Below are 23,838 nucleotides of genomic sequence, written 5' to 3' on the forward strand. Positions count from 1 at the left end.
AGGAGTTGGAGGCCTTCCCAGAGACCCTGTGTGTGTTCTTCCTGCCCTCAAGCCAATGATTTTCTTCATTTTATGGAAAAGAAGCCAAGTGGAGGAATTGCCATGGCAACCGTATCACAGAAACTAAACCACGCTCCATCTAGGTAAAGAAATGAGGAAGTAGGGCCAGTGTAAATTAGGGTTAAATCCTGTGGGTAGATGGGACTAATCTGGCGTGTCCCCAAGGCCCAATGGGATGAGGTGAAGCCATTCACTTTTCTATTTTGCAGAGCCTTATTGTGCTGGAATTAGTTCACTAATGCTCTTTCCTCCTCTTCCTTCTGGATTCCTTCTGTCCTAGTATTATAGACAGCTAAGGTGGGTAGAGATATTACAGGAAGTCAGTAGGACTTGGTTCTTGTTGTTAGTGCAAAACATGAGAAAACATTATACCTGGAAGCACCTCTGTCGAAGGCCAGGCCTCAAGATAAAAACAGGATGACCAGGCCTCCATGCCTCTCCCAGGGGATAATTGATATGACCTGGTCCAATAAAGTCCAGATAGATATCAGTCAACCCAATGAGTGACCAAGACACTCTGATCCATTATTTCCTAAAGAAGGTGCTTATTCTGTGTATACTTGCTACATGATCTGCTTTCCCATTGGATCAATATTACCTACGTGGCTATATTAATAATCTTTTTGATCATAGTTTTAACCCACATTGTATCCACCTCATCATTTTGCTCTATAAACTTCCTTTGAGAAGAGGGCTCATGGGCAACCCACTTGCAGGTCCTCTCCAGGCTCAGGAATACTCTCTCTCTGTCAATCATTTTCTTATTCTTCTGTTATTTCTTAGCAGTTTTGGAGAACACAAACATGGTGGATCTGCATGTAGGGCACTGGGCCCTGTGGAGCTAGGGCTGTAAAGGAGAGCTTGGGGAATCCCTGCCATGGGAAGGAACCGAGAGTTGGGTGCCCCATGCTCTGCCATCAAGGATTATTGGGTATGTGCAGGTTTGGCAAGATTTAAGCACACTGAAGGGGAATTTGGAATATTAAGGAGCCATTTTTGATATTTGTTGCGAGCAAAATATCCTCCTAAAATGCCAAATCCTCTCTTATGTTCCTGTACCTGAGTGAGAATTTTTATAATAATCAGTTACCATAGAGTAGACCTCTATTTGCTAAAGATGTCAATTAAACCATGTCTTCCAGAAGACAAAGCCTTGGAAAGAGCCAGAAAAAGCCTTTGTGTACTGTAGTTGGAAATTATAATGCTAAGTGCCCATCAATGTTTTTCATGCAATACTTAATATTTTGGAAGGAATTTGCAGTGGGATGAATTTTTAACTAAAACTCTGATCATCCACGCCTCATTTTCTTCCACATGGAGCTAATACTACCCGCTTAGTCGAGGTTAACAAAAATACCACACAAATGCGGTACACAGGTGCTCTGCAGGGGCCTGGCCTTTCTATGTAGCCATGTCTTTTGCTAACTTATCACATTATTCCAGGGGATTTAGGGTAACATTTTAGAAAAACTCTAGGTTGAAAATCTGAAGTATAATCTTTATGAGATTCCTTTCAGATTTCTGAATAAAGTATTGGCTTGGTTTTCTGCCACGTTCATCTTCTGCTGTTTATTGACTTACAATTCTTTCCCGGAGGAGATCTCGAGCTAGCTATCAGGCCCTAAATTCCAGGTGTGCCAAGAATGTTAAAGACAGGCTCTGAATGGTTCTCATTAGAAGCCTCTGCAACTCTGGAACTCACCTGCTTAGTCACTGGAGGGAGCCCCATGCTTCTGACTCATTCTCACAGCGAACCACACATGATTGCATGTTTACCACTCAGTCGGACTAAATAAAAGCCCAACCCGGTCCCTGCAAGAAGCTGGTTCCCCAGAGATGCCCCCCCACGGGAGGCTTCTACGCCACAGTCATGTAATCATTAGGCCATGAGCTAGTGCTGTCCCCTGCACTGTACAGCATGTTATTCAATATCAGCTATGAATTCTCTCCACAGTTGCTTCTCTCCTTTATTTCAGATGCAAAGAGACTGAGTATGGGGATATTATTTGTTCCAGACTTGATAGATCAAAACTCAAACCTCATAATTCCACTTTATTCTAATTCAAAGTTTGTTGACTGGAGAAGATTTTAGAGCTCTTATCAGGGATTTCCAGGGCTGTGGAGAACATTTTATTTACCTTTCTGCTAAGCTGCTGAAGCCCAGTTTTGAAGCATGGAGGGGGCAGAGCATACAGGAGTTGTACACCTGGGGAAGTGAAGCCTTTCTCAGGGCTGTTAACGCAGTGAGAAGGCTGAGAGTCTTGCTTTGTAAGCAAGCTCTCCGGTGTCTGGCAGAAAGCTCCCGCCATCCTGGCAGATAATGTCAGCAGGAGCTGTCAGTTGTCCTTGTCATCACCCCTTTTGTAGACCGGGCTCACCTCTAGAGGGTACTTGATGATGCTGAAAACAGGAACTGTAGAACCAGAGCCAACGGGTGCTGGATTCTGATTCCACCCCTGCCACTAGGAAGTTCTCGGCTGTGGGTGAGTGATACAACCTTACTGAACCTCAGTCTTATTGTTCATAAAATGGACACCATTATGCTTTCTTGTAGAATTTCTGTAAGGATTAAATGAGATACCATATTTGTAGAGCGCTCTCAATCTGGTTCCCTTCTAGTTCTCAGTCCTTTGTCGTAAACCTCTTTGGCCAAGTGAAATTCTGTCCTCCTATAAATCTCTCTGTTGTGTTTTCCTTTTTCTCTTCCTTTTATCCTTTCATCTTATCCCAGTTGTTCTTTATTTTTGGGCTTTCTCTTTACAATATCTTTTGGGTGTTTCTTTTTCAGTTTTTTTACAGGTAGGGAGACAATACAACGTTTACATATGTGGGTCTGGTTTATTTCACTTATCAGTATGGAATCTATTCATTTACTTACAAAAGCCTTGCGTTCATCATTCTTTATGGCTGAATAGTACTCCATTATACAAAGATACTACATCTTTGTAATCTATTCCTCAGTTGAAGATATCTAAGATAATTACACTAAATTATACTACTGATTTCTCTTAGTTTATTGAAGAGAGCAGTTTGTGTTCATATTGTTTGATCAATTATGCATGCATACAGTTTATAATCTGAGCAACTACTTTGAAGATAATAATATGCAATATATTAACCATTGCCAATTGCCTATTGTTTTTGTTTTTATTGTTTTTTTCTCTTTAAAATTAAAAAAAAACTTTACAGGTTCAACTGTGTGTGGCAGGAAATTCTTCAAGCTAAGATTTAGTGACTAACCCCAACTGGCAGGAATCTTCACATCTTAAGAGTGAGTTCACTTTGGAGGATAATCAGAGGCTTCTAGAGGGAAGGCCAAGTGGGTAAGATATACTTTAGTGTCTCTTGTTGCTTTGAGTATCTTCACTCTGTCATGCTCTTGGTTATCTAAGAAGGGATGTAGTGTTTCCTTAGAAATTTTGTGTTTTGGAAGAATGTTCTCCTCCTTGGCATTTGCAAAGTGAGCTCTCTCCCTTTATTCTCTCTCTTGTGTGTCCCCTGGGCAGTGATTGAATGGAGAGAGCAGATGTTAGTAAGGCCCCATCAGGACTGTACTGGGAGCCCATCCTATGTTAGAAGGCTTTGAGCAAACAACGCACGGGGTCTCCTGCTATCACCGAGAATATTAAGAGCATTAAATCTCACTTCTTATTATACTCTGGCTCCAATTGAAGCTATGGATATTTCAGTGGAAAAAATGTAGCACTGTTTTAAAGAAATTGTCTCTGTTTTCCTGAAATCCATTAAAAACCTCAGGGCCCTGTATCTCTGGTATTAAATTCACTCCCATGGCTGAAAAGGCATGGCCTATTTATATTCTCTGGTCTAAACTTAAAAGGTGAGCTGAAAGGCTTTTGTAAGAAAAATAAATCCACATTCCTTTACGGAATAGAATGCAGGCTGAAAATGACTGTACCATTTACATTTAAAAAGATAACCACTGCTCCATAGCTTACCTGCCAAGACTCCAATTCACCATGGAATCCCTGTTCAACTCGGTGGACTGACTGTTCTGTCCAGCACTAGCTAGAGTGGGATGTCAAAGGGTGTATTCTCACGAGAAGATTAATGAGTTTCTTTGCTTCGGGAATGCTGGGCTAGACTGTCCTGTTGACATCAGCAAGCATTTTCCAGGGACACCTGACATTTCACTTGTCTTAAATCTGAGAAGTTGGGAGCAGCTGCTCTGCTCTCATTTCATTGCCTGGCCCCTTGTTAAAGTCACAAATGCCCCAGAGCTTCAGTAGGCTGTCAAAGATTACCTACATAGTGATGGTAAACCTTCAGCCTGTATGCCACAGCCAGCTCTAAAAGATTCGCCATCACTGTCCTAGATAGTGAAGGCAGAACTAGGTTTAATCCCCAGTTGTGCCATTGCTGCTAGTTTAGCACAGGAAGGGGAGCAAATCTTGGGTGATACAAGTACACCAGGCGGTGCTGTGAGAGCCTGGCACCTATCAGATGTTTGCTGATTAAACAGCCAAGAGTGTAGGTGAACAAAGGGGTGTTCTCCGCCCCCTGACACTGTCTCCTGCCTCTTCCCACTTCGCCCAGGGTCTGGACACTCTACTTCCTTCTTCCAAAGCATCAGTGAACATGTTCATTTCTCCACTTGCCTATGAGCTTTTTTCTAAGACTGCTCGCAGCGGGAGCTCAACAGAGGTTTGATGAGCCCCATCAGGAGTTTCAAAATGTGCTTTCTTACAGCAATTCACAAATCAAGGCCAAACCTTCTAGCAGTCTGCTCAGAAAGGACACCTGCATATGGAGATGTACCTGGAGCAAATCTGGCCTAGTGCTTTTTGTCTTGCAGGTGTCTCTGGAAGACTAAGCAGGCATGGGTTGGTGGGGACTCTGGTGGGAGCCCAGCTTCTCCCTACCTGCAGACAATTAGCTATCTGTTATCCTTAGCTATTGAAGGCTTTCCTGGAGGCCCAGTCACAGGGCTCAGACACAAAACTCCAGCTTCCTCCGAGCCCTGGTGGCTTCTTTTTCGTTTTCATCTAGTCAGCCAGGGAGAGGGCAGGAAGAGACACAGTGGTTCGAGGGCGTTGACTCTACTCCATGGCTCCCAATTTTCTTTGCCTTTCAGACCCATTGCTTAGCCCTGCTCAGCTCTGCATCCTCATACCTCGATGCTTTTGATTAGTCATCCTGCATCCTGCATCCTGCCAAACCACCTTGCTCCTGGCCGATCTCCCTAAATCAGAAGTCTGAATGTCTATTCACTCTTCCATTGAAAAACGCTCATTTGCTCCACAGTGACAACTATTCACGAGTGACAGGTTTGCCCATGAAATTCAAGATCCTCTGACACTTCTAAGGTCCTATGCTTCCCCAGCCTGCTTCATTGTCTTCCTGGAATCCCTTGAGGCAGAATCCTGGCCCCTGCTTATTTTCACATCCTTTGAAGTACTAGGCAGTGTGTGCGATATGGAGAGATCTCAGTGAGTATTTGTTTTTCATTAATTTGATTTGCTGTGACATCTATGGCATGCAGTATGCCTCAAGAATAAGGTTTGTTATCTTCTCCCCAGTTTTTGTTTTGTGATGCAAAACCCAGAGCCTCACACATGCTAAGCAAGCGCTTCACCTCTAAGCTGTACCCCCAGACAGAGTCTTACTAAATTCACGGGGTGACCTTCAACTTGGCCTCTCCTACTTCCCTAGTAACTGGAATTACAGGTTTGCACCTCACTTAGCTGCAGGACCAAGATTCCTGATCAGACTCTGGAGCAAATGGTTGGCCCAAAACCCAGACAGAAAAGCACAAGGACATTTGCAATAGGATGAAAAGAGACACTTGATTACACCAGAGATTCTGCTGTGAGTAGATTGTTCAGTTCTTTCTGAATTTACTGAGCCTTTTGCTAAATGACCTTCTTCACTATTCAAGCTCAGTCACTGTCCGGGATGACATGAACTTGTCCACGGATACGTGATGCTGCACCTGGGGAATCTGTCATCTCTCCAGACTGCTCTGCAATCTCAAAGCCAAACACCAAAGCTTTGGGTATAGCTTCCAGTTCTTCCCTGGGTTTTTTCTTTTATTTTCTTTATCCCTTTCTCCTTTCTACTTCCTCCTATCTTTACCTCTTCCCCATCTGCCCAGGTATCATGCTTAGTCACTGCAGCCTCATGATGATAATATTCCTCACTTTCTTTGCTCTGCTGTCCTAATTTGGACACCCCATCCATGTGCCCACTTCTCCTGCAGGGCTACTGAGGCAGCTCTTACTCCACTGACCAGGGCTTCTGTAAGGCCTGCCTTTTCTACCAGCTCCTTTCCACCAGGCTCTAAAGCAACAAAGGTGATTGCTAATGCTTTCACTTCCAAGTTCTGTCCTCTTTCCTTACATTTGCCTTGGCTAGGTTGCTATCCCTTATTTCCTCCTGCCCTGCCCCATCCAGATGACACATCAAAATCAGCCCCTCACTCTCAATTCCTGCCTGTCCAGCACTGGCTGTGTGAAGCTACTGGAAACCACTGCAAATTAAATTCAGTTTACATATGCCTTGTTTCAAGTGTTCATAGGGCACATGTGGTATAGCTATGGAACATTCCATCACACAAGGTTCTATTGCATAGGGCTTGCTTATGCCTTCTGAACCTGCTCCTCATCTCTCCACCCACTGTGTGATCCAAGTCCACAACCCCAGGCTATGGATGCTGTATCCCAGATACCCAGGTCCTTATACAGCTGTTCCTTGATATTCAAGATGATTGGTTCCAAGAACTGTGGCTACCCATGTGTCTTATATAAATGGTACAATATTTGCTCAAAGCCTACCCTCTCCTTCCATATATGTTAAATCATCTCTGGATTACCTACAATTACTAGTACAGTACAAATGCTACGGAAGTAATTATTCTACTGTATTAATAATAAAAAGAAAAATATGTATGTCTTCAGTACAGATTCAATACTTCAAAAATATGGTGAATCTGGGGATGTGGAACCTGCAGCTACATGGAGCTAACCGTACTTCCATTCAGAGAATAAACCTTGGAAAGGAGGGATTTCCTTATCTGTATTCTTCAACTCCGCCTCCCTCTCTCCGCCTCAGCAGCCCCATCACAGCACAAGTTGCCCTCAGTTACTTTCATTCAAAGCCTGTTCTCCACTGGGCAGAGTGGCCCCTTTCTAAAACGTACAGTGGATCTTTTAATTCTCCTGGTAAACTCAGCAACAGCTTCCATTTGCCATAGATGTAAAGGTCAAATTTAGTAAGACTAAAGCCCTTTCTCCTTGAGCTCCTAATGTCCCACCTTCTTCAGCCTGTCTGGTACTGCCCTCCCCCTTCGTTTCTGCAGCCACCAAACCTGCCTCAGCTTTTGCTCAGGCCCAGGAATTTATCCTTGTCAGTCTCTGCGTGTAAAGCACTCTCTCCCTTCCCCTTGATCATCTGTAACAATGCTTGCTCATTCCCTAGGTCTTAGTGTAGACATCCTCAGGTATCTCCAGATCCACTGCCTGCATCCCAAGGCAGTTAGGTGGCCTTCCCACGTGTTCCTGGGGCTACTTCTGCTGACTCCATCATGGATCTTGTCCCCCTCAACTGTGATGTCCCCATGGTATCCCCATTACCCATGTGGGGCCAGCACAAAGGTTGGCAGTGTCATGGAATCTGATTTATTTTCTGGCCTTTCGCTAACACTGATGGTGGTTAATCTTATTGGGTGCTACAAGAAATGAAGCTGGGCCAAATGCCAAGACATTTTTTGCTAAGCTGCTTTTAATTAAAAGATGAAACGTTGTCATATCCTTTTATAAGAAGGGTTTCCAAACTGATTTGTGACCCATAATGGGCCATAAGATCGATATGGTAGGTCATGACTAGTTTTTTTCCAATATGTACCAGAAGAGTGAATATCAAGATGTGTCATACATATTAAAGGTACTTTTCACATAATTTTTGTTTCAGCTATACCTATGCATACATTCTTGTGTGTACTTAGCCATAATACAAGACTATCTCTTGCTCTGGGTTACAGTTGCAGAAATTGTAAAACCCTGCTCTCGATAATGCCTAGTTGATTATACCTGGGGCAGATGCACAAATAGATTGCTTTGAAGAGGCACATGATGATCTTAACTGTATCACAGAATACAAATCTCATCATATCCAGGCTTGTCTTCCATTGTCCTGTAATTTTCATTAACTTTCAGAAATAGCATAAAATGAAAAATGCAACCTATCAAAATTGTTCTGAAGGATTTTTTTTTTTATTATGTTGAGTCCTTAACATCTATGATATTTTAGGGATGCAGAGACCACCACAACTCTACAACCTGGGGGACCATGCTCCCACTTACCCTACCAGTTCGTGGGAGGACTCTCAAAGGCAAAGCTGATGTCACTTACCTTGGTGACTTAGAATATAGTAGGCTCTCAATAGATGTTAGTTTGTTGAATGACTGTGTCTATGGAAGGGATCCTAACTGGCTGACATGCTATATCCATTATGCAGCCATGCAACCATTGAGACCAAGGGCCCTGATGACACCTGCTTATTCCACTATCCTAATGATGAGTGTAAAACTAGTATGGTGACAGTGGGGGAGGTGTTCCTCAAGCTACTACAGCTTCCCATAAGAGCCCAAATGTTTTAATATGAGTGAGTGCCACACCTGGGCATCTACCTACAGCATTTCTGTTTTCCATATAGAAAAAAAAAGTAAGACCAAGGTGCCATTAAAGTTTCCACGTGGGCACTAACACATGCAGATTGGTGATGGTGGAGGGCTTAAGGTTTTGCCGCAGCTATGGCAGATATGATCACAGCAATGGGTCACTGGTACAGACAGCAAGGGAAGTAATGAGGAGGGCTGTGCCATGTGTCACCATCCCCAGGGAGGACTTTATCTTATCAATGGATTTATGCATGAATTTTCTCTTCTCCTGTATGTCCATTACATAAGGAATCAACCTTATAAAATATATTCAAAAATTCAAAAAAATTTAGAAAATATATTTTCCATATTTACATATGCCTTAAACACTTCTGTGGAAATCTTAAATTTCCTTTCCCACCCTCCACCTGACATATGACGCTTCCAAGTCTTTAAGTAATTTTTCCCAAGAATTTTATAGGGGAATAGGAATCTCACTGGGATGATCGACTAAAATGGATTTACCTAATTCCATGCTGAGGGCAGTCTGGATTGTTGCTTAGTTTCCTTTGTTACAAACATTTTCATACACATTTTTATAGCTAGGTTTTTGAGCTCATTCATGATTATCTACTTGGAATGAGGAAGTTGGTTTACCCTGGAAATGTAGGGCATGGCTATTTTCCGTTTCTATTTTCAATTTCCATTTGTACAATTAATATGTGTAAATAATTAGGATGAAATTGTAAAACATAAATCTCTTGACCCTAGTCAAAATAATAGCATAGCATACCAAGAGAAGAGAGGGTAGCACTGAGAGCTAGACCCTCTGGCTGGCCCTTCCAGCTTAACCCCAGCCTGTGCCCTGGGTCCTGGGTGAATCATGGGCTATTCCTGTCCATTTGTTCATTTTAAAAATAAGAGAGCCCTCAGTGTGTGCTTGTATTTTTAGCATTTGGGAGGCTGAGGCAGGAGGATTCTAAGTTTGATCCCAGCCTGGGGGAATTAGTGAGAAATTCTCAAAAAAGGGAAGAGGTGGTTGCTCAGTGCAAAGGCCCAAGTTCAATCCTCAGTCCTGCCAGAATTTTGTGTCAGAGGCTGAGACTGTTTTCCTTCTATCCATGACAAAGCTCCAAAGGTGGCCTTTGCAGCATGAAGGTCATATTTTCACCGTGCCAGAACCCCCAAGCTAAGTAAACGCAATCAGTCTGGAAAATTGTAAAGGATGCAGTTTGCATTTCTGAGGTGTTCTGAGAATGCTTATCCCTCCCAGCTGGCAGCCCCATAAAGGAAGCATTTCATAAGATGCCCCTGGGTTGCTTAATAGGAGTGCCAAATTGAACCATCAATTTTCCCCTTGGTACTATTGCTTTGCTTTCTTATGCCGGTGAGAATTCAGGGAAGCGAGAAGACAAGAGTCCAGGTAGGTGGCAGTTAACCATGAGAGCAAGGCAGTCCTTGAGTTTAGTTCTAAACTGTGAGCGTACTTTTCAAACTTAAAGTTTCTCTTGTTTATAAATAAACATCGTAGCAAAAAGGCCCAGGAAATGGGACAATTTCACTCTCGTTTACCTACCTGGTAATAAGCTCCAATTCATTACAGAGAGAATAAAGAGACAATACGTACCCAACAAACGAAGAAGGAGAAAAAGAACTCCTAAGGCGTAAGACTTCAGTTCAGGGCTGACTGTTCTACATGAAGAGATGAAAAGAAAACAAAGAAATCCTTATCATTCTACTTCAATTAAGGACCAGAGTCATTCTTTGCAGTCCATCAGAGCCCTTTATGAAATTATTAATAGTTTTGGGGTTATTTCCCCTGCTCACACTCTAAAAATAACTGCAACTGCAGAGCCAGCATAGGTTTAGGAATTTAACAGTGCTTTTTAATAACTGGATCTCATTTGTCATGCAAAGGACTGAGTACCAGTCTGTTAACCAAGTGCACACGTGGAGACAATTCGCTTTCATTGAGAGAGGGAGCGTCTTGCAGAGGTGGGACACGCGCATGTGGAGAACAGCATCAGAAGGAACTGTTCCTTTATGCCCTGCTGAAACCAGGAAGACCTTGGCTACGACATTTGTGAGATTCACCACACTGGCCTGTTTTGTCCCCTCGATGACCATTTGGAAAATACTGGACCTTTTTCACTTGGAAATCTCTCTTTGTATAGTGATGCTTCTTTGCTTGTAACTGATTGTTTCCCTGGCTTAGGTTTGCCTAGAATACCCCATAAGAAGGATCTGCTTGTACATCAGCCACAACATTTGCAGAGTGCAACATTTTCCAGGAAGCAGAGAGACAATAGAGTAGTGAGTGCTTCTAGACACATGGATACACAGCTGTAACACAGTCTCTTCTGCAATACCTTATCAATTTGTAACTAGTTTATTCAGGGCTCACTTTGTCACCCAGAGGCCAAGCACTCTGTGTCTTGTGCTTCATGACCTCCACCTGCTCTGTGTCTGCTCCACAGTATTTGCTGAGTGAATGGGGGATCAGGGAGGCAGGCAGACAGACTTACAAACCAGGGCAGGCCTGCCTTGGATTGGCAGTGAAGAAAGGTGAAGGGAGACATATCCAACCACGTGCACTTATACCTCAGGCCATCGTCAGAGCCACTGACAGAAAACCTTCCTCTTATCTGACCCTATCATGAGTCCCTTTGGCAGCAAGAGAGGAAGCATGTGACTGTACTGTGCCTCTTGAGGGCTTTGAGGACGCATAGCCAATCCAATGCAACTGAGCCTTGGGAATATTTCAGTGTGGCTGAAACATCAGAGTCATACAATGCAAGGAAGGCTCCCTGGCAATTGGTTCTGGAGAAAATAAAGGTTAGGAACCAAGTCACCAACAGGCTATCCAATACACAGGATGTGGAACCTGTCTATGGGTTTGGTGGCCAGAATGATGTTCTTAAACCATCCTATGGGCATCCATTCTATAACCTACCACTTGATCTGAGCTTCAGGTGTGCATGCCTATGGCTTCATCGTTTTTAACCTGTCATACCCTAAAGGTATGACAGGTTAAAAACGATGATTAGACCAAAAGAAACTTCACATGTGCCACAGAATGAATATGTCCTCCCCAAGCTCATACATTCAAATATACCTTCAAGGTGATGGTGGGACTTTAGGAGTTAAGTCCTGAGGGTGGAGCCCTCAAGAATAGGATTAGTGCCCTTATAAAAAATGCCACAGGAAAACCCTCTTGTCACTTTTATCATGTGGGGACATGGTAAGAATTTGCCATTTATGAAACAGGAAACAGAGTCTCATAAGTTCATCAATATGTGTCCTCTCTTGGGTTTTCTCATCTCCGGAACTGAGAAATAAATTTCTGTTGCTTACAAACTACAAGTCTGCGGTATTTTATTATAGCATCCTGGAATAGAGGAAGCCAGTGGTTTTTGCAATCTCTGCTCCCCTTTCTAAGATTTTCAGGGAACGCTGAAAATGTGTTATTTGTGGAGAAGTATGTGTTTATTTTTAATTATAAAGAATATAGTATAGGCAGCATGTCATGGCTTTCCCTGAGAGGTAAACATGACTCTGACTGAGGAACCCCATCCCAGTAAGCATTCTTCAGAATGCACCTATCACAAATCCAAGTTCCTCCATGTGATTATCGGTTCCATGGCTACAGGTTTTAACACATTCATTTGAAGGTTTAACTTGAAGGACAAATAATAAAAGCCAATTTTTCTTATCAAGGAAACATGCTGGTATAATGAGTTGGACTATTTATCACTTGGGATTTGATTTCCTTTTAGTTATCATGTCACTAGGAACAAAGTGAGAAAGATCTCTCTTCATATCCTGTTGGGAAAAATCATTCTCTTTGGATCCTAGTTATGAAGAAATGATGGACCCCGTCTGAGTATTATTGTAAGTTTCAGGTAAGACCAGAGATGTGGCCTTTGCTTCTCAACTGAACCTGCTGAGTGATCTTGAAAATACTACTTTATCATTCTCTGAGGCTCCTTCCCCTCCTAGGAGGGCTACTATCAAGGTGTAAACACAATCATTGAAAACAAGAGCCCATAGCTGGTTGCTGGAGGAGCCCAGTGAGTACCAGCTTTTATCCGTTCTTCTGGACTTTCTGAGTCCTGTTCTTGTGAAGTGCTTTTGTTCAGCATTAGAGCGAGCCCTCGGTTGGCTTCAGCACATCTGGGCTGAAGCTCATACTCTGTCCTTGTGCCACCTGGAACATCTGGGATGGCAACTAGGACTGGGAAAGTGATGACAAAAAACCACCTTAGCCTTCTCTGTGCAGCAGGTGTGAGCACTCACCTCTGGCCCACCCTGGCCAGGTCACAAAACCCATATATTGTTGAACCATTGGAAGGGAATCAGATGTGTCCTGAGAAACCCCATCAGTTGTTTACAGAGTTGACATTTGGAAGTGATCAAGATTTCAGTAGACTCTGTTTGATCTGCCAGTCATCACCTCAGAATGTTAACAGGTTGAATTTTTGCAGGGAAATTATGGCAGAAGGATGGGGGAATGGTCACTGTCCAGGGTGGAGTAGTTCCTGTTTTATGGTGCCTTGTGTGTGTGGAGATCACAATACAACTTCATGAGAACTCCTCATGAGAAATAAACTCATCAGCAGCCACCCTGAACCCATACATAAGATCTGATGGGTTTTGTCCATGTGCCTATCATATATAATCATCTTCCATATATATAGCTTTAAACTCAACTGCTCATTCATAAACACTTTTCACATTTGTAAGATTTTTCATTATTACATTGAGCTGCAGAGCCATAATTTAACTCACTATTTCACTTCAGGTATTTCTGCTATTATAGTTAATGTTGTAATAAAACCTGTCTGTATTGGGCTTTTTCTCTTGTAGAGAACTATTTTCTATAGATAAATGGTGAGAGGCGGGGTAGGGTTACTGCATAAACAGGTCTGAATATTTTTATGGCTCTTGACTCGCATTGCCATATTGCTTTTTTGGAAGTATTGACAGGCTTTTCAATGCCACCAGCAAAATGTGATTTTACTCGTTTGGCCACAGCCTTAAGAAGCAATGGATTAGAACTGTTAAAATGTATTTTTCAAACTTATTAAATAGAAAATGGCAATTTGCTTATTGTGCTCTTAACACTTTTGCACATTCACAAGGCCTTGATAATGACCTTGATAAGTACTTTGTATAAATGCTCCTCAATGGGAATTCATGACAAAGGCCATGAGCTGTGGCAAAGAGGCAGGAGAGGAAGACAAGCCATGAAAGGCAGCCTGGAAAATTTTTCCAAGCATTTCGTTCCTAGTTTTCCAGCTACTGGGATTGAATGGTTTGCTTATACAGCTGTATCTCAACAAGATGAGTCTTTGCACTGAATCCTTTGCTCTGGTTCAGATGGACACTAGAGTTAGGGCCAATGCACTTCTGGGTTCTTCCTACCAATCCAGGTAACTTTCCCATAAAAGTCACTCAGATACTGCTAGTCATTCACAGTCACCTCACTCACCCCAGGACGGGTCCCTGGAGAAAGAGTGTGACGGAATCCTAGGCAGATTGCCCCAACAACCTGCATGTACAAGAGGAGCCAACACTTGCCTGCCCCAAGACTGCTGGCCCATTCGCCCCTCACATTGCTACGCTGTCTGTACACAGGCAGTCTTGACAGGTTACATGTCACTGTGTGAGACAGGCAGGAATGACACCATAGAAATGAGTCTGGGGCAAGATGTCTTGCCCAGCGGCCCATGGCGGGGCAGCTGGAACATGAGGACTTGGCTCATCCAATGCCACTTTCATCTCACTCTGACAATTCTGTTCCCTGAAAAGATCAATGAAGGATCCTTTCCAGAGGGCACTGCTGGGAGGACACGAAGGTAGTCTCTTTCCTTGTGCCCTGCTGGCTTCTCTTGCTGTGAGGTCCCTAACTGATGCATTGTCCTGATTCCTGTTGACCTGGGCTAGCTGTGGCTCTGTCTCTTCTGCCTTGTAAGGCTTGCGCAGCATCCAAAGTTATGGTTTCCAGGCGATGTCACATGGACAGGAGAGGGTGGGGAGCTCTCGGGTCCCTGGGCCATATGATGGCTTACCTGATGAGGATGATGACGGAGGGGGTCTGGGCCATGGCACCAATCATGCTGCAGACACACATCACACATAGGAAGGTGAGGAAGGCCTCTTGGCACCCAGGACTGGGGCATTTTCCAGGAACCACGGTGGCATTCTCAGGGGGGACAGTGGTGAGGCACGCACAGCCTGTGAGATTCTGAAATGGAAGCATTCAACCCTTTAAACTGGGTGTCTCTCCAGGTTTCATACCCAAAGCCATCCATCAGCTGAACTGTCACAGCCTAATTATGCATTCTGCAGCATTCCATTAATTAGGCCTGAATAAACGAGTTAGCTTTTTTAAGGAGGCTGCAAAAACACATGCAAATAAAGGAATATTTATGGGGAGGAGAGCTGATTTTCCTGTCTCCTGTGTGTTTCATTTCCATTCTCAAGAATTCCTTAATAAGCTCCACCGTAGACAAATGTGTCCCCCCCAATACAATTAGAGAGGAAATTGTGCTTCCACAATATGATAAAACATTGCCAAATTAACATTGTAATTACTTGCCAATTTGTCTCCTCTTTTATGCAGTTATAATTACACTGAAGTGTATTAAAAGAAGTAAATCAGGTAGCCCACATATTGGTGCTAGTTCAGTGCCTGATGTGGCACTCAGGACAAAGGATGCATGCATCATGCATGAAACTGCTGTGCCTTAGAGGCTACAAGAGGACAGTGCCAGTGGGAAAGAACCCTGGTGGCTGAGAAAGAAAGAGGGCTAAGAGAATCCAAGTGGCTCAGTGCGGCTCGTGGGGAGCAGGAGAGCCCGGCGAGACACACTCATTAATATATGATCAGAGAGCAGAAGGAGAAGCGACTGCATTCCATTTGATCTTCTGAGTACAATGGCCCGGCTGCCCATTCCCAGCGTGGGCCTTGTCCACGCTTCTGGCTCGCTCGCTCTAGGAATCTCTGATGGCAAAGGGAGGAGCAGGGGCTGGAAGAGGCTGAGCCGGGCACCTAGTCAATTAAGGTCTGATGATAATAGCGCAGAGGCCTTTAATGAATACAAAGTGAAAACAGTCATAAATGATTCATTGCCTTCCTCTCCAGGTCTGATCAGCTTTCCGAACACATGTACAGGTAAATCCTCCTGGGAGTCGTACAAATCCCCTCGGCCTTTTATGCTTCTGCTGCTCCACGCTTCTCCCTTCACCCTATCACTCTCTCCTCTTTTTCCCGTATCTCCTTTTATTTCCCTTGCAAGATTTCAGGGGTGCCCCAAGTCCTGTGTGTTCCCACCCCAGCAGGTTTGAATCCACAGGGTGGAAATGGGGGCACACCCTGTGCTGGTCTGCACACTCCTCTGTGGTCTGCCAAGAGCAGGCATCTCAGAGGTAATAGCCCTATTGTGTACACGGGACATGGACGGTAACCCCAGTCACCAAGGTCCTGTCCTGCTCTTTCCCTCTAGATTTCCCCACTGTTGTAGAAAACCCAGGACAGATATTGCCTGTCTGAGGCTCCTTCTGGCTGAGCTGCTGCTCCTGTCTTCTGGAGGCTCCTTTGAGGGTCACCCTCCAACCTCCACTGCAGAGACGCCTACCTGCCTCCCAGAGGGAGCAGGATTGTGAAAAAGAATCTCTGGGCCAAAAGCACCTTCCCCAGCAGAGTAGCAGATGAAAGCCAGCAGGGAGTTTTGGGGACATATGTAATTCAGCCTATTTTGAGGGAGCAAGCATTCTCCAGATTCTAAGGTAAAACGCCACACCTTCCTCTCCCGGCCATAAAAACCAAACCCCACTCTCACCAACATCACAGGCCGAACTCTTCCAGCTGCTGACCTCACTGCCTGTGTTTCCTTATCCCGTGGCTCTCGGCTCACTCAGGCTGGCTTCTAAGCCCTATGTGCTCAGCTCTCAGGGGGCTGTATAAGCCCTCTCCCACTACCTTTTTCTGTCACTGTCCCTGGAGGTCTGGTCTATAGTCCGTTCCTCTGCTGTGCGAGTTCCCTTTTCTCTTTCTGGCTGCTCCTTATCCATATTTCTTGCTGGAACCTTCTTCCCTTTTTGCTCTAAAATGCCTCAGCTGCTCAGGGCTTTGGTCAGGACTTTCTTTTACTATTTCCCTAGGTATCCTTTCCTTGTTTTACCATCTTAACCTTGCTCACGACTTCCCTAAACTGACTCGCTAGCCCGTGTCCTTCTGGGATTACATGACAGCCTTCCTGACATATGAGTGCATTAAGGCAGCAAACTGATCCTGTCCAGTCAGCTGGCACACCCTCTGAGGCTGGGTGCTGGGTTTCCCTTCCTGTATGGGTGACCCTGGGATGGGGGAGCGCATGGAGAGCGTGAGAAGGTAGGAGTTCTAGGAAGTCAAAATGTACCATCTCAAAGTATGCTTCTTTGGTTTAAGTGTTATTTTAAGCTCATTATCTGAAGGAAGTAAAGATGTAGAAGAAGCTCTGACAGCAGAGAGATTACTTTTTTTCAAAGGAAATTCACATTTCTAGTTGGTGATTCCTTGACACCCAAGGAAGTCCCCCACGACAACGAAATCGAAGGATGCCCAAACATCTCCTATAAAATGTTGTATTTGCACAGATCATCCCACATGTGTCAAGTAATCTATAGATGACTATAATACCTAACACAGTGTGAATACTTTATGTCATCATTAACTGTCAGGCTGCATTATTTAGAGAGTACAGCTAAGGGGGCAGGGAATCCATGCATGGTCAATACAGATGCAGTTTTTCTCTTGAAAAATTTCAAGATGTTCAGCCCACAAATATGAGCTCCAACTGTATAAAAGGGAATCTTGTTTCTTAATTTTTTGAAACAAGAAGAGAAGGCTTATTGTGTTGCTTAATCTGTTTTCAAATGCCTGGGCTCAAGTGATGCTCCTGCCTCAGCCTCTGGAGTAGCTGGAACTACAGGTGTGTGTTAGTCCTCTGGCTTTTGGATCTTGAGTTGAGGAGTGTCCCCTCACTGTCTCAGGAAGGGAAGCATGACTCAAGCCACCCAAGACTCCTTTTGGAGAGAAAGCATCCATCTACACCTGGTAACAGACCTCCCTTGCTAACTGCACTTTGTCTGGTTCCTGTCCATAGATGATCACCTTCCCACAGCTCAGTTCCTTGTTTGCGCCTGGATCCAGAGCTGCCTCTTTGAGATTCACTCATTTCGCTGATATCTCTCATTTAGCCAGAAAGCAAATAGGTTACGAAACTTGCTTGTTCTTCTCTTGTTAGTCTCTGCTTCATTGCAGGCATCTGTCCAGTTAAGAATTAGGATCCTCTAACAGATAATCACTTTCCCTTCCCTACAAAGTGAAGCAAAGCCCGGTGTGGTGGTGCACGCCTATAATCCCAGCACTCTGAAGGCTGAGGCAGGAGGATTGCTGTGAGTTCGAAGCCAGCCTGGGCTACAAAATGAATTCAAGGCTGGCCCAAACTGCATATCAAGACCTTGTCTCAAAAAGACAGAAAAAAAAGTGAAGCAGAGGCCAGTAAGAAGGCCATGCAGTCGGGCACGGGGCTGTATGTATGTGAAAATGAGCGGAAGGACCTACCTGTCCCCAGGGTGCATCCCCACTGACCAGCAGGGGTTCCCTGCCCACCTTGACTAACTTGGCTCCTAGCTCTCTTTCTGGTCCTGCTGAGCAACCACACACGCAGTGTATGGGCTTCTCCTACAGCCCTGATGTGCCCACCTGAGATGGTGCACCCCGGCTCCTTCCTCTCACACCCTGGTTCACATCAGCTCTGCTCGCAGCTGAAGCCCTTTCTCTTCAACACGTGTGGGTGCTGCCCAGGCCAAACCTGGTAGATCCACCTCCCTAGACCCAAACTCCTTCTCCCAGCTCTCAGCGGGCTCACTGAGCCTCCATGGGCTCACTACAAGTGGGGGTGAAGGTGGGGTGGGGTGGGTATAATTCTGAACCCCCCTTACTCCAAATGGCTCTTTTTCTTGACCCTAAGACTAATGAGGACAGAGCACTGTGGTTTCACTACCTAATTCATCTCCAGCTCTACAAGGCAGGGTGGTTCAGAGCAGGGATTCATTAAGTATTTCGAACAGTTACATATGTCCCATCATTTTATAATATCCAAGGAATGTCTCAAGTGATTCCCCAGTTTAATCCACTCTGTCCTCCTCACTTTGATCACCTCAATAGGCTGGGAGGGAAGACACTTGGTCCTGGGGGCCTTAAACCATGCAAAACCAAAAAGCAGTCAATTATAAAGACAGCGCAGGACCCCCTTGGTGGCTGTTGTCTTGTCTGCACAGGTAGCCCAGGCACTGAGCTCTGATTCATGCCCCCTCTCGGGAGCACTCAGGAATAGGACGAGAGCACTGAAGTCAGTGATCAGGCCAGAGCCCTCTTACAGATCTGTGTGACTGGCAAGCTCCAGTTTAACCTGTAATTAGTACCTATGTCCAGCCTTACGTTTGGTCCCAGAACTGCCTTTAGCAAAGCAGAAGAAACTGCCTGCACCTCTGAAATGCATCCACTCCACTGTGTGTGATCACCTCCTAAAGGAATGAGATGAATGGGATGTCTCTGTCTCAGACCATGTCTGCAGAAACAGCTGCCTAGAAGCATGAAGCTGACCCCTGCAAACAGGGTGAGAACAAAGTGGGTTAAGCCTCCGGGGTGGGGGGGAGGTGAAGATATCATGGTGGGATTAGCATCCTTATCAAGGAGACAGCAGACAGCTGCCTTGTCACTTCTGCCAAGTGAGCATGGTGATGAGAAGGTGATTCCTTCTCATCTGTGACCAAACGTAAGGACCACAGGAAGTGGTCCTCTCCAGACACTGAATCCACCTGATCTTGGACTTCCCAGCCTCCAGAACTCTGAGGAACAGATGCCTGTGGTTTTTAACCTGCCTATATTTTCTAGGCTATCATAGCAGCCCAAATATGCAAAACCAGGCAGCCCCAGGCCGAATGATGACAGTGAGGCATCTGTCTGGTCAGTAATGTTGTAGGAGGAGCTTGAGACCAGCACAGGGCCCAGGGACATGTGTGCTCCTGGGGGCTGGGGAAAGAGATGCTGGATATGCATATGTCCTTCCAAAAGCTTTAGAGAAACCTGTGCTCATTTATTCAGATTTCATTTTTTAAAAGAAAATTCACATTTGTAATCAGTGGCCCCTCGATGCCCAAGGAAGGCAGGGTTGTAAGCCCCTCAACGTGACAAAAATTTTTTTGAAAAGAGCTATGAAAGGGACTTGGGGGAAAATAAGCCAGATTGGAGTGTAAGGGCTTGGAGGCTGTTGGTTTATATTTGATGATCAATTAGACTGGGTGAGGGGACAGGATAGGGCTGTGACCCCTGGCATTGGGGGAAGGCTGTGATACTCCTGTCACCTTCCCTGTGAGAGATCCCAGGGAGAAGGCCAGTGATATCTTCAGATGGCCAGGGATTGGAAACAATTCAAATAAAATTGTCACTCAGGTGACAGAAGGGCACAGATCTGCCAGGATGTGGTACTAAGGGGACCCTGAGGACTCTGGTGCACAAGGTGACGCTGTTATTGAAGAATCTTTCACTGAGGTGGCAGGAAGAACTGTGGATGGTGAACAAGAAGTTTTGCCCTTCCTAAGGTGCACACTTGGAAGAGGTGACTTCCACCAGTGGGGTTAACACCACGACCCCAAAAGGAAAGGCAAGTATGGGCCATCCCTTCAGTGGGCACTAAGTGGGGGCCCAAGTGGGAACCCCTAGACCTCCAGAGCTCCAAGCAGTGGGAAGTCTGAAAAGAAGAGATAAAGCTGGGTATGAGAGATGAATGATTCAGTTCAGTACGGGAGATGCCAGAGGTTGAGAAGCTTGTCCTCACCCTATCTGGGCAGTGCACAGAGCAGAGGCTCTGGAAGCTGCCTGTGGACTTGGGTGGCATGCCAGTAGGAGCAGATCCCTGGCAATTTCCACGAGTCTGGCTAATTTTTAGGAATATATGCCCAACTCCAAGTTTCTCTAAGATCCTTCAACTGGCAAACATCCTATGTCCCTTCCTGGTTTCTAGGCCATGTGTTCTCAGTGGCAAGGCTGAACTCTGCCTGGTGCCATCTCTTAGGAGGACAGGACCTAGCTTTCCTGCCAAGATGTGCCATGACCTCTCATGTGGGTGATCAGACAACTGCTGTGCACCTAAATAGGCTTGAGATCTTGTTGACCAAGAAAAGAGGGGTCCGGTGTGCCAACTTACCCGCCATGGAGGCTTGCCAGCATAAATGATATCGGCACACTGTGAGTCACAATGCGATCAGTAAGAGCTCAAGGTGGTTCAGGTATCACAGAGCTTATCAGGCTGCAGTTACAGAGATTCAAATAGGGCCACAGAGGGGAAGAAGATCGTGCACCTGTCAGAACGGTGCAGCAACACTCTTTATGGATGAACCACACGGAAACAACTCCAAGGTGAGCAGTAACGACAGCTCACAAAAAACAAAACAAGGCGAGAATAAGGCCTCACCTGTGCTGTAAACAATACACAAAAATCTGAAATCCCAAATCTGGAACTTTTGGAGCGCTGCCATGACAAATTGAAAAATGTCACACTTAACCGCCTGGGATGGCTTGTAGTCAAAGCCCAGGTGCTCAACACGCCGTCCTCAGCAGACCCAAGAGGCCCTTCCAGCCCCCACCAACAGCGAGATGCAATGAGTATCTCACGCATTTGCAAATACTCCAAAATCAGAAAAAGAATGCTAAATCTGAAATTTCAAAGAAGGAATTTTGGAGAAGGGAGGCTCAACATATATATGAAGCCAATGATGATGATACTCATTTAGTGGGTCTAGAATTGGGTTCAGAATAAAAGTTAGATGTGCAAGGGAGACTTCTCATCTCTTTATACTTTTTCATTTTTGAATCGTATAACTATATTGTTTAAAAATGTAAAACTCTGTAACATTCAAAATAAATTAGGAAGAAAGCCCAGCATAGTGGCACATCGCCTGTAATCCCAGCACTCTGGGAGGCTGAAACAGGAGGATCACAAGTCTGAGGTCAGTCCAGGCAACTAAGCCACTTAGTGTGACCCTGTCTCAAAATAAAAATTAAAAAAAAAAAAGATTAGGAATATTGCTAAGTGTGAAGGTCCTGAGTTTAATGGCCAGTCCTGAAAAAAAAATCCTGAATGAAGAGTGAATAACAGGCCCCTGGCTTGCTCTCCTGTTCCATATTCAGGCGTTTAACTTGAGCAATGTATCTATTCACATGTGATGATGGGAATAAATAATTATAATAAAGCTATAACCCTTAAACCAGAAACTATTCTTCGGAAGCTTGGATTTGTTCTCTACTAAGGAAGGAAAGGGTAAGCACGCTATTTGACAACTCCTATTACAAGAACCAGATCCTTGCCAGAGTACTCCAAGAACTGGCAATAAGGTTGTTTTTGTTATGCTCCACACCATTCGACACTGATGAAGTGATTCCCGTTAAGAGCAAAGAAAGTGAAAGCCAGGCTGAGAGATGACTTTTCTAAGGAGACAGTGTGTGAGGCATGGTGTGGTTACTACTAAAGGGTCTGCTGTGAAAAAATCTGGGGGCTAGCAGGTCACCCCCAATCTTCTGGGACTGTTTTCTCTGTAAATGCAGATACTCTGTCACCAGGAGGAAATAACAGCGGTATCCAAATGTCCTGTGGTCCAAGATTCCAAAATGGACCATGTTCTGTCCTGGCCCTGCCTGAGAGATTGCCAGTCTTTTGTACCAGGTGTTCTATCCTAATAAGGAGATGGTAAAGGGCAGGTAACACCACCCCAGCAGACTAGGCATTTTCCTGAGAGCCACCATCTCCTCCTGTCTTTGTGTGGCAGGTACCTATGCATTCTTGTGCGATGCAGTCAAATTCCAGACACCTGCCTGCCATTTGGTAGTGGCTGCTCTAGCTCTGTTGAGATCACTCACCAGCCTGGCTCAGTTGACATTTCCAGAGAACAGATGATGACCCACAGGGTCAAGGCTGAGGGGACACTGATAAAGCGTGAGAAGAAATACAGTCTCTTCTTCCTCTGCAAGGTCACTGGAGGCTAGAGCAAGACCTGCTGATCTGCAGCCCAGAATTCAGAGCCTGGGCCCAGCTCCCCAGAGCTTTGTGATCTCCTGCCCAAGCGGAGCCTTGGGCGAGGCTTCAGAGAGGAGGAGCTCAGGTAGGGACACTTGGCAGAGCATGAAAGTCCTCTCCGTCTCCTCTCTGGTGCTATCTCCCAACTGGCATCACCTCACCTTTCTCTAGGTCCAAACATCTGCACCCCAGCCTATGCACACCTGTCCACTCCTCCTTCCTGCACCCCGGCACCCAGGACCAGGCAGACACAGCCTCCCGAGGTCACAAATGGCTCCACACAGTCGCTTTCTTTTCTTTCTGTGTAATCACCTAAGCTTTAATTTCAAGTTTTAAATTATAAAACAGCTTTTTCTTACTGAAAAAGAGACTATACTTTAGTCTGAAATATATAGACCATCTGAAAGAAATATATAGGAATAGTTCTTTAGTTCTTAAGCACAGAGAGCTGACTATTCTATGAACGGTTGGCTACATATCCTTCCAATCTTTCTTTACCCAAAGATATATACAAAATTTTTTTCTTTAACAATCTGTGTATTGTTTTCTAATGTGTTCTTTCCACTTTTAACCATGTAAGGTAGGACTGCCTGCTGCTTTCGGGCACTTTCTTGTATGTAACTCTAGCAATGGGTTACATCTCACTTAATCTAGGGGCCAGATAGGAAACATAAAAAAAAAACGGGTCAGGTGATGAGTGGCTGGTGGCAGGGGGCTGCACTTAAGCAGAGATCACACATCTTTTCCAAAGTGCCAGCATGTCCGAGCTCCAGCCTACTACTGCCCTCCCAGTACAGGACCCATACTGACTGCCTTCTGGCTCTGTAGAGAGCCCAGAAATCCAGATCCACATATGAAACATTCCAAATGAATGCTGTGTTCACTTTGGCTTGTGTCGCAGGAAATGCATCTTCACATGGACAGGGCCTAGCTGCAGTCGGTCTCCTCCTCACACTGTGCTGGGCGGGTACAGCCCTGTGACCTCCTGGCTCAGATTCCACAGCACACAAGCACAGTTTCAGTGAGACAGAAACAGAGAC

General features: G+C 45.0%; 1 protein-coding gene across 4 annotated transcripts in view; it reads right to left on the bottom strand.

Annotated features, from left to right (window-relative positions):
- Slco3a1 (solute carrier organic anion transporter family member 3A1) overlaps positions 1–23,838 on the bottom strand; it is a 279,852-nt gene that overhangs the window by 10,796 nt on the left and 245,218 nt on the right. For all 4 annotated transcript variants that reach the window (XR_010047952.1, XM_063249992.1, XM_063249991.1 and 1 more), the window contains exons 8-9: positions 14,747–14,922; positions 10,303–10,367 (exon numbers count right to left, since the gene is read on the bottom strand). Coding sequence is in view for 3 of the 4 variants with exons in the window: in XM_063249992.1 (XP_063106062.1) it covers positions 10,303–10,367; positions 14,747–14,922 (241 nt within the window). In the remaining variant the exon portion in view is untranslated. The remainder of the gene's footprint in view (positions 1–10,302; positions 10,368–14,746; positions 14,923–23,838) is intronic.

Source organism: Cavia porcellus, unplaced genomic scaffold, assembly GCF_034190915.1.
Source record: "Cavia porcellus strain 051 isolate PalLab524CR breed Dunkin Hartley unplaced genomic scaffold, mCavPor4.1 scaffold_6, whole genome shotgun sequence".
In the NCBI taxonomy this organism is placed as follows: Eukaryota; Metazoa; Chordata; class Mammalia; order Rodentia; family Caviidae; genus Cavia; species Cavia porcellus.